The sequence below is a fragment of the Giraffa tippelskirchi genome, chromosome 13 (genome assembly GCF_054371585.1).
Source record: "Giraffa tippelskirchi isolate mGirTip1 chromosome 13, T2T-mGirTip1v1.2.pri, whole genome shotgun sequence".
NCBI lineage: Eukaryota > Metazoa > Chordata > Mammalia > Artiodactyla > Giraffidae > Giraffa > Giraffa tippelskirchi.
The window spans coordinates 111,370,582-111,382,104 of record NC_137287.1 but is presented as its reverse complement, the minus strand read 5'-3'; the positions used below and the strand labels follow the sequence as shown (position 1 = coordinate 111,382,104).

Below are 11,523 nucleotides of genomic sequence, written 5' to 3'. Positions count from 1 at the left end.
CTGTCATGGAACTCAAAATCCTGTTCTAAGTTTTTACGTTTCCTAAAGTGAACCTCACATGCTATTTAATAGACCTAGTTTACAGGAAAAGGACTAAGACTCAGAGATTAACTTGTTCAAAGACCACACTATTGAGCAGAAGTGCAAGAGCTCAAACTGAAATGTCCTTTCCACTATATTACGGCTACCTGATTTGGCCAGGGGTGGGGGGGGACCCTCCTGACCCAAGACTATTCAAATTCTGAGTCAGAGAAAAATGATATAAAAGAAAGAGATGAAAGCTCTGAAGACTTTTAAACCCAATCCTATCTTTGACGTGTTAACATACTGAGGGCAACAGAGCCATGCAGTATTATATTCACTTTCTCACTGTTCTTTTTTTTTTCCTATGTACTTAAAGAACCACACATTCCTGAGACATTTATCTATGCAAGACTTTATCTCTGAGACTCTTTAAAATCAGACCCTATGTTATAATTTTGATCCTACAAAATTATTTTCTCTGGCCTATCTTTAACTGAACATTAATTTTGAAGACTGATCCTGTTGTGACAGTTCCCTGATAATCTTTTTGATCCATGGTATAAGATCTCTTAGCCCAAACCCAGATATGGATACACCAACTTTTATTTTACAGTGATTGCTTCATAGTCAGAAGAGAACCGCATATGCCATGCAGTTTGGTTAGGTAAAGACTCTATCTACCAACTCTAGTTATGTGCTACTTACTGTTCACTGTGCAAATGTCAGAAGATTTAAAATGTTAACAGTTAAAGAGAATATCAGTGAAGGAAGGAAGGAAAGAGCCACCAACTCACTATTTCAAACCTAACATTCAAAATAAAGCTCCATCTCAGAGCAGATGATGTCTGATCAAAGTTTAAACTTTAAAATGTGGGCACAGAGACACCATCATATACTCATTTAAATCTCAGAAGCCTGTGAAGCATAGAAATACCATCCTTGTTTATAGATGAGAAAACATGGTACAGTGGAGCAAGTTTCACAGTAAGAACAGGGACTTATCTAGATTTTTCTGATTTTTATCCCAACTTTTTATTTTACCACAGCTGCTCAAGGGCATAGTATTTCCCCACAGGTTCCCTCTTCATCACCTACACCCCTACTTCAGTAGCAATCTGGTTCTAGTCTTAATACCATAGCATCTCTTGAAGATGTAGGGGGTCTAAGCTATCTCTACCAGCATGTAATTAAGGGCCACAGGACTGGAAAAGGTCAGTTTTCGTTCCAATCCCAAAGAAAGGCAATGCCAAAGAATGCTCAAACTACCGCACAATTGCACTCATCTCACATACTAGTAAAGTAATGCTCAAAATTCTCCAAGCCAGGCTTCAGCAATAGATGGGGAAACAGTGGAAACAGTGTCAGACTTTATTTTTTTGGGTTCCAAAATCACTGCCGATGGTGACTGCAGCCATGAAATTAAAAGACGCTTGTGCTCGCTTCGGCAGCACATATACTAAAATTGGAACGATACAGAGAAGATTAGCATGGCCCCTGCGCAAGGATGACATGCAAATTCGTGAAGCGTTCCATATTTAAAAAAAAAAAAAAAAAAAGACGCTTACTCCTTGGAAGGAAGGTTATGGCCAACCTAGATAGCATGTTTAAAAGCAGAGACATTAGTTTGCCAACAAAAGTCCATCTAGTCAAGGCTATGGTTTTTCCAGTGGTCATGTATGGATGTGAGAGTTGGACGGTGAAGAAAGCTGAGCGCCGCAGAATTGATGCTTTTGAACTGTGGTGTTGGAGAAGACTCTTGAGAGTCCCTTGGACTGCAAGGAGATCCAATCAATCCATCCTAAAAGAGATCAATCCTGGGTGTTCATTGGAAGGTCTGATGTTGAAGCTGAAGCTCCAATACTTTGGCCACCTCATGCGAAGGGTTGACTCATTGGAAAAGACCCTAATGCTGGGTAGGATTGGGGGCGGGAGGAGAAGTGGACGACAGAGGATGAGATGGTTGGATGGCATCACCGACTCGATGAACATGGGTTTGGGTAGACTCCGGGAGTTGGTGATGGACAGAGAGGCCTGGCGTGCTGCAGTTCATGGGGTCACAAAGAGTCGGACACGACTGAGTGACTGAACTGAACTGAACGACACCTCATTAGAAGCTTACCAGCTACCACCTGACTGGGATTTCTGTAATCTGGACCAATGCAGTATGCTACCAAAAAGGGGAGATGAGAAGGTGTAAAAAGAAGAAAATTTCCTTTTTTGGTCTATGGTTCTCCCACAAACAAGTACTATTCCCACTAAATTCAGACTTAATGAATACAAAAAACAGTGTCTACCGAACTCTCAACATTAGTTCCCTTCCTACCACTTTCCTTCTGCTGCCCTCAGCTGACTGCAAAGAAATAACGGGGCTACCTTACAGGAGCTGGCTAGAGCAAGGGGTCTTAGTCAATGAGATTCCCTAATCCACGATCTTGAAATCTGCTAATCAGTTTTATGCCCAACCAGTATTTTGCCTACAAAGCTTTATAAATCTGAGCATTCACATCCAGTAGCAAGCTTAAAATCTGACTTTCACTAACTGGCAAAAGGGTATACTTCAGTGTATTCTAATGTAGGAATAACCTTAAACTTAAAAACTGTTTTTTTGTTTGTTTGTTTTGGTAAGCTCCAAATAGCCAGGGATATCTCCTCCAAGGAAGGTTCCTGGCCTCTATCTTTCCTAGGCTGTGCTGAGAAAAATACAAGAAAATGTCATCATGCCCAGGGATCTATTAAACTTGTTCTCAACAGCAAAGACAAATCCTCAATTATGCTGATTGCTTAAACACCTTTTGTTCAAGCTTATCTAGTGTCTCGGGAATGTTAATGAACTGAGTTCTTTGGTTCCTTAAATCCACAGAAACAAAGTTAATTTCAAAGGATCAGAAAGGAATTTTAACAGACAGACTGCTAGAGATGCACCTCTACTCAAATCTACTGGGGAGGGCAAAAGGGAGTTGTAAATAAAAATATTTACTATACATTTCAGAAAAATTCTCAAGAATATACAGAAAGGTAAAGTTGGCAGGGAGATAACTGAGTGGATCTAAAAATAAGATAACAAATTCAAAACGAAATTTACCAAATTACCAAAAAGAAATTCAAAACTTACGTTACCAAATTGCCTTAACTAAAACTTAGAAACATAAATGACATAAAGACACAATCCAAAAGCTGATAAAAGGTGGTCTTATCCCACCTGCTTGATGATATTACAATCTATGTACCCTAGACATACACTTGAGTCACTTCTCTGCCAGTGTGAAAAATATTTAGAATTTTTCTTGAACATACAAAATAAATATCATTTTAAATACTATCTACATGCTACTAAATCATTACAGCAAACTATTAGTCATTTCCCACAACACTACCAAAATGCCATTAATATCTAACAGATATTCCACTATAAGCTTCTTCTCACCTAATAAAACCAAGGCTACACCCACTGTCACAACACCACTCCCTCATCTTTATCCCCCTGCATGGTACCCAGGCCCTACGCTATCAACACAGCACACTGCACACTGCCCTCACCTAGATAGGCAGGTTGTAGGGGGAGGGCAAAGGTTGGCAAAATGTTAGTTCTTCCATACTGATGGCCTCTATTTTAGATTTCCTACTTCAGCTACTGGCCTGGAGCCATGGGGATGGAAAGCTGCTTCACAAACTTCAATTTACAAGGCATGGAAATATTAAAGACTTCTTCCAACTATTACTACTCAAGGTTTAAACACAATCTAAATAAAAGCTTCTTTTAAACACAGTATCTCATTCACTTCTAAAGGACCAGATTAGGAAATTCTCCCACCCCAAACTTTTTACCTTAAGAAGCCAAATTCTCAACTTCTTGCCCAAATGCCCTCATTTTGCAAAGTTAATGATTTCAGAAATAATTAAGGGGCAGTCAGATCATCTTAACCATGAGATACAAAAATGTTAGTGAACTGACTCTCTTCTATCTCCAAACTCAATGAATGGACCATATTCTACCTTTCCTTCAAAGACAGTTTTTCACTTCAGGATCCCACATCAAACACGCATTTCAAGCATTTCCATTGCATTTCCATTGCCTCATTCGAAAGTAAATTACAGTCGAATCTACTTCTCCAAGTGAACCAAGAACTTTATTGGAGTTCAACATAGTTTCATATGGAAAAGATGCAATCCCTCACAAAACACCTCCAGAGAAAGAGAATTTGAAAAAAATCAGTATTCGGCACTGAGTATGGCAAAAGTTGTTAAAGATCCGTAACATAACATATACACTCACACCCAACTACTAACATGCACAACTGCAGTATGTCTGAAAGAAATACATCCAAAAAGCACAACAGAATCATTTCCCATATAATTAGCAACAACAGATAACTGCTACTATAATTAATTAACAAACAACACAAACATATTTAGACTCAAGTCAGAGAATCCCAGGGACAGAGGAGCCTGGTGGGCTGCCGTCGATGGGGTCGCACAGAGTCGGACACAACTGAAGTGACTTAGTATGCAAGAATGCATGCATTGGAGAAGGAAATGGCAACCCACTCCAGTATTCTTGCCTGGAGAATCCCAGGGACAGAGGAGCCTGGTGGGCTGCTGTCTGTGGGATCGCACAGTCGGACACAACTGACGCAACTCAGCAGCAGCAGACTTTTTTGCACCACTCCTCCACACACATATGGAAAACAAACAAAAAACCCCAAAGGCCTAATTTTAAAATATAAGCTTTAAGACATGTTAAGGACCTCTAGCATCTGTATAAACGATTACTAACTCACTGAGATCCAGAATAAACTAATGGATTTCTCTTCAAATTCTCACAATTTCCCATTTTTACGCTGATGTTAAAGGTAAAGAGCAGATTCGATTATTGTTTTGCTACTATTGGTTAAAATGAGATTCTGGAACAGACTTTGAATTCCTATTTTCCATTTTACTTATCCACTGGTGGCTCAGTTGGTAAAGAATCTGCCTGCAACGCAGGAGAATCAGATTCAATCCCTGGGTCTAGAAGAGCCCCTGGAAAGGGAATGGCAACCCACTCCAGTATTCCTGCTTGGAGAATTAGATGGACAGAGGAGCCTGGTGGGCTACAGCCCATGGGGTCGCAAAGAGTCAGACACGACTGAGCAACTAACAAACACACACTTACCAAAAACAAGTATGGGTTGATTACAGTAAGCAATATCATCTAGTTTTTACTTTCCAAACCATGAGCTATTTCCGATTTAATAACTCCTGGATATTCTCATTTTACTGGTAACTTTGGAATTTAAAATGTTTGTGAGTTGTGACATGTTGGCAATCTAAACAGCACAGTGTTGACAAGCAATTTTGTTTCATCTATAAGATTCTACAGCAGCTCACTAATTCTGAAAAGGTGCCCCCAAGGAATCAGGCTGCAGTGGAAGGAAAGACAACATTTTGCTTAAGTATTCCCGGATAGAGTAGGAAGATGTGCCAGATTTCAGTTGACAGTGCCATCAGTTTGGTTTCAAAAATGTGATGGGAATTTTCAGATAGACCCATCATTAGCCTTTCCACCTGCCACCCCAACCAGTGCCCAACAGCACAGAAGTGTAACTATTAGCATCAAAAGTAATTTATATTTAATTCCACCAACCAGTTTGAATTCACTAAACTAACTAGAATCAACACAAGATAATGTCAAACAATGATCCCATATGACATTTCTGAAAATAATCGCTGATGTCTGATGAAATCAAACATTATACTTTACTTATGCCAAAGAGGGAAGAACCCTACAACTCCAGAGTAGATGGGCAAAAACTCAAGCCCTTGAAATGGCAAAAGGATCACTGACTCCCAATCTGATGTTACCATTATCAACTCTAAAGACAGTTCAGCAGTCTGCTCAGTACTGTAGTAATGACTCAGCCCCAATTCAATCAGAGCTAAAAACACCTAGAAACGAAGCCTTTTCTCTTAGGCAAAAAGTAGTCTTTTACGGTTTCTGCTCTCCAAACTCATAGTAATACTTGAAACATAAATATAAATATGTTTCAATAACAGATTTATTCCCAGCACTTGAGTATAGGCCAGAATGTTCTAAATTCTACACAACAGCAACAGTTTCAACTATTATAAAAAATGAACTCCAAAGGCAAAAATTCTTTAAATCTTAGGGGATGAGGGCAGGCAAATGATGGATTTTTGTTTCAACATATGAAACTGGCACAGTCAATCTGTAAGATGGGTTAGGTCCACTTAAAATCATGCTTAAGCAAACTCTTAATACAAAGATCAATAATAACTTCTCTGAGCATAATTAAACATTGATTTTTTAAAACTATCTTCTATATTTACATAAATCAATCACTAGTTACCAGTGTATACTTAACAAGCACACAGCTACTAATATCACATCTTCTAGACAGTATTTACAAAGATAATACTCTGTCAGACTCTCAGTGCGGTGGGGAAGCAGTTACACTGCTTTTTCTCATGAAGGAGCAGGCTGAGATAAAAAGCAAGCAAACTATCAAATCTTTCCCTCGCATTTTTCAGCTTTGCAAGAAAGCAGAGATGTGAAGCTTTTAATTTCTTCATGCTAGAATCATATATAGCATGGTAGCTAAGCTTGTGAGCTCTGTAATGCCCAACTCACTGCCCTTGGGAAAGCCAATAAATACACCTAAGTCTCAGTTTCCTCTTCTATGGAAATAGAGATAAGTACCTAACTCGTAAGGGTTCTTCCAGGGAAGAAATTAAACTAGATGATTCAACGGAAAGAACAGATGAGATTCATGCCTGCCTGGCAGACAGTAAACATTCAATAAATATTTAGCAATTATTGCTGTTACAAGTGAAAAAACACATTGTAGAAGTCAATAAAGCCAGTTTACTTTGGTCTCTACAAAAATGGCAAAAATCTACCCAGCCTACAATCATTCACATATTCCATAGTTCCCTTGTATAACCTCGGTGAGAACCATGGAGGTTAACTTTCTAAGGAGAAAGGACTAGACTCTGTTTCACTACTGGATAGATTACCCAGCCCAGTCTGAGAACAGTAGTCTGAGCAGTCTGAGTAGGTAGTCTCCTAGGTAGTCTGAGTCTACCCCACAAACACTTCTTATGTATTAAGATCCTACCTTCCTCCAGGAGAGGTCAAAAGGACTTCTTCCATCCTCACCTGCCACATCCTTTCTCTGCTCCTACATCCCAAAGAAACCTATCTCACACTGTGGTTTTCTGAACTGGAGGGGCCTCACCTCCCTCTTTTAAAACTCTAATAAGGTTGGCTAAACACAGTTAAGAAATACTCCAAGCCCTGACACTCAGCACCTAGTCTTGCACAACACCAAGCTCAAAAGCTCCCTCCTCTGAGAAATTTCCCCACTCCCAGACAAAGTTAAATTCCCTAGTCACTCGCGCAGCATTTGGGGTACAGGTTTGCCCCAGCACCTACCTTATAATTAACTAATTATGTCTCCCCAAACAGACTGAAGGCAGGAGAAGCACTGTGGGAGCCAAGGGGTTCAGCTCCAGCACTAAGCATAGTGCTTTAGCACATACTAGGTGCTACAAGAAATGCTACACTTTACCCAGATTCCCTCCTTGAAGATTCCATCTCTTGCTGGATGCCCCACTTGGAAATCTGACCAAAGGCTGCTCTCTGTAGAGTAGGCTAACACCATGGACTGCTGATTACAACATCAGAAAAGCTAGTCATCAGCTTCTCCCATTGGAGAGGTTCCCGGAACCCAAATTCAACTGAGCAGGATTATGTACCATCAGAATCAGTGGGAATTCCCAGCACATCACAGAAGTTACCTTCTCCTTCAGCAGGACTGCTGAAAAGCTCGCAGGGTGAGCTTTTTAGTGAGAGAATCTTCACAAGGTAACTGAAGTGGAAATACTCAAAGAATAAATGCCTCGATTTGGCTGAAAAGGGTTCAAAAACATAAAGATCTGGCAAAAGCCAGCTAGCTCTCAATTCCTGAAAAACAGCCACTTCTGAAAAAGAATGAACAGGAAGCAGGGGTGGGTACTGGCCACTCTTTGTTTCAATAAATAAAATCTTTTTTTTTTCTGCCCCACAGCCCACAAGAAAAGGCTAACACACCAGGCCAAATGAGATGTTCAACAACCTCTCCTCTTGACAACTACATTAAACTACATGTCTAAAAAAACACTGCCTTAGGAACCTCAGCTCCACTGAAAAGTTCTAGTCAGTAATACTTTAAATAAAAAAAAAAAAGGAAATCAATATGCCTGAGGCCAACATTGACAATGGATGGCCCATAGAAGACTTGCAAACTTTCTGAAGGGAGGTACCACTACCTTTGCAAGAACACAACTTGGGGAAAGCAACCTCAAAATACGAAGCACTCCACAAGGAGGGCTTTAGTTTTAGAGCCCTATTTCCTACCATAAACATCTTACCCAGGAAGGGGGAAAGGGAAAAAAAAAAAACCAACAGTTGCCGAAGGGCAGCTTTCATTCTGGAAGTAGAAAAGGAAACAAACAAGAGAAGCAGTAAGCAGGATAACCCCCCAAACAAAGTTCTCTTTGGGCAAAAATAGTAACAATTCACGCTCCCACCCTTCCCTCTGGTGAGGTCTGTGATTTATACGGCTTTGCTCCGCAGAAAGCTCTTTCTGGGCAGCTCAAGGAAGGAGCCGAGGGAGGGAGAGAAAGACACAGGCACAGAAAGGAGAGGAGAGAGAAAAAGAAAATGGCGCAGAGACTAAGTCCCGACTGTCGACAAGGCGACTTTCCCGGGAGGAATCTGGGCCCGGAAAGGCTGCCCGAGGCCCGGCGGCGGGCGACGCGGGGTCTCCGTAGCCCCCTCTTGGGATGGCCGCGATCTGGGGGGTCTGGGGTCCCCAGAAAGGGGGTCCAGAGGCGGCCCGAGGGGAACAATGGGGCCGGTGAGCGAGGAGCCGGGACTTAGTCTCTGGGACGCCATGTCTGTCCTCTGCCCGGCTCGGGCCGGGCGCGGGGCCGGCGGCCGCGGAGTCGGGGGTCGGGGAGGGGGGGCGCACTCACCATTCAGTCGGAAATCCGCCTCGATCTGGGGAGAGAAAAGGAGGGACCATGAAACAACAGGCACATTCACCCCGCGGGCGGCGGGCGAGAGCGCGCGGCCGGGAGCCGGGCCCACCCTGCGCCCCCCGGGAAAAGGGGGGCCCCCGGGAACGGCCTGAAGGGCCAGCCAGCACCCCCAAACTGTAAGTTGGCGGCTTCCGCCCAGGTCCCGGGGAGCCGACGTCCGCCGGCTGACCGCCCCTGGCCAGGGGCTCTGGCCTGTCAAAGCAGCCGGGCCGAGGCCGGGGCCTCTGAGTCGGGGGTCGTGGAGGGCCGAAGCACGGCTGGGGGCCCGGGCGGGCCTGGCAGGGCCGTACCTGGGAATCGTTGTGGAGATGGTCCCCACTCATGTCGGCCGGAGCGGCGAGGGGCGCCGAGAAGACGCAGATGGTCGCGGCCGGCCTGTGCGGGCGGACAGGAGACTCCCGGAGGCTCCGGGAGGCGCGCGTAAAAGGTGGTGGGGCGGGCTTAAGACTACCGGAACCGCTGAGGCGGCGACAGCGGCGGCGAGGCTGACTGACTGCCGGGCGGGCGGCGAGAGCAGACCCCAGCAGTTGTGTAACAGCCTAAGTTCGCATTTCGGCTCACTGCGCCTGCGCGGCCGCTTTTAAAAGGGACGTCGCTGACGTCAGAGACTCGCGGAAGGAGGCCGAGGGTGGCGGGGCCCGCCCCCTCGCGTTTCCTAAGGGGGGACCCGGCTTTGCATCGCAAGCCCCGCCCCTTTAGCCCTCGCGCGCGTCTGCGATTTGCATAAGAAACTGACTCCTCCCACAGCCGCCCACCCAAAGCAGCCTTCTCTTCCTCTCCCAGCGGCTTTTCCCGGAACCCAGATCCCTCCCCTGGCCAGTGCGCAGGCGCAGCCCGGACACCGCCTCCTGGCCTGGGCCGGCAGCTCGGCCACGTGGTGGGCCTTTAAAGGCCGCCGCGGGACAGCTTCAGGCCCCGGCCGAGCTGGTATCCCAGACGCTTCTGCATCTTCCCGGAGCTGCAAATACCTTGGCAGCCGGGGTCCCCAAGTTCTCACCAGCTATTCTTCGCTCGCTAACCAGAACCTGAGACTGCTTGGAGAGAGCCTTTGTCCAGGCCTTCTAACTTCTGGATGATAGCACGCCCACTTCTTAAAATGTGTTTAAGTTGTTCAACCCGCCAAAGGTCTGGTTTAGCCTCGGTTTTCTGCCCGTACGTGTAGTCCCGAGTAACAAGAGGCCTGATTTCGTTTGTGCATTCTTCAAATATCCCTGAGCCAGGAATTGTGCTAAGAAAAGGAGTGGGGTAGGAGCCGAATGGAACCGAATCTCGGGGTAAACACGACCTGTCTGTGTACCCCGCTGTGTCCTTAGCGCGCTGCGAAGCATAGCGGGGAGAAATTGGAGAAAGAACGGGGAGAAATTGGAGAAAGAACGGCGGCTTATGGCGTATCCACTGTGCACTCCGCTCTCGTTTCCCACAGTAGCTCTGTGAAGCCGTCTATTAGTTAAACTGTGTCAGAGTGTGTGTTAGTCGGTCCGTCCTGTCAGACTCTCAGCAACCGCATGGACTGTATCCCACCAGGTTCCTCTGTCCATGAAATTCTCCAGGCAAGAATACTGGAGTGGATAGCCTTTCTTTTCTCCAGGGGATATTCCTGACCCAGGGATCGAGCTTGGGTCTCCTGCATTGCAGGCAGATTCTTTACCATCTGAGCCACCAGGGAAGTCCAAGTGTCAGAGATAAGTAACCTACTAACCTGCTTGACATCTACATTTGGATACCTCACAGGTTTCTCCAAGGCTTATCTTACCTTCTTCCTCCACCATGCCTGCGAGCTGAATTGCTAAGTCCTGTTCCACTCTTTGCAACCCCAGGGACTGTAGCCTGCCAGGTGTTCTCCAAGCAAGAATATTTGAGTGAGTTGCCATTTCCTCCCCCAAGGGATCTTCCCCACCCAGGGAGCCAACCTGTATCTCCTGCGTTGGCAGGTGGATTCTTTACTTCTGAGCCACCTGGTAAGCCCCCCAGCTAGAAAAGCTCCACCCTGAACACCTTCCTCTCAGAAATCCAGCTGATTGCATCGCTTCAAGCCTCTCTTCCTCACCCGCACACCTGTGAAGTGTGCATTATCTCTTGCTTGAATTCTTACAATACATTCCTAACAGGAATCCCTACTTCCCTTCTGGCCCTCTCACAGCTACTCTGCAGCAGTAGACAAAGTGCTCTTTCAACACCAGGTCTGATCATTATCCTTTCCCACAACTTCTCTCATCTTAGGACAAAGTTCACAGTTCTTAAAGTAGCTGCCAAGATCCTGAATAACTGGCTTAATTCAAGCATGAGTGACCCTTGTGAATTTTTCTGTATCTATTACCGCTTCTTTTATTATTATTGCTACACATGAACCTTCAAGTTGTGAACTTTCAAAGATGCAAAGGTGCCCCTGTATGCCAGCTGTTGTACTGTATTACTGTA

General features: G+C 44.8%; 1 protein-coding gene and 1 non-coding gene across 3 annotated transcripts in view; one reads left to right on the top strand and one right to left on the bottom strand.

Moving 5' to 3' along the window:
- TOP1 (DNA topoisomerase I) overlaps nucleotides 1-9,664 on the bottom strand; it is an 87,831-nt gene extending 78,167 nt beyond the window's left edge. Inside the window, exons 1-2 of one of the 2 annotated variants that reach the window (XM_081556920.1) lie at nucleotides 9,396-9,664; nucleotides 9,040-9,064 (exon numbers count right to left, since the gene is read on the bottom strand). In XM_081556920.1, coding sequence (XP_081413046.1) covers nucleotides 9,040-9,064; nucleotides 9,396-9,428 — 58 coding nt within the window. In that variant the 5' untranslated portion in view covers nucleotides 9,429-9,664. Of the gene's footprint in view, nucleotides 1-9,039; nucleotides 9,065-9,380 lie in introns of both variants that reach the window. The other variant, XM_081556921.1, reaches the window with a different exon arrangement.
- On the top strand, nucleotides 1,457-1,563 carry LOC145533650 (U6 spliceosomal RNA). The gene has a single exon (XR_014074230.1). It is a non-coding gene; the product is annotated as a U6 spliceosomal RNA (small nuclear RNA).
- Nucleotides 9,665-11,523: the final 1,859 nt, after the last annotated feature.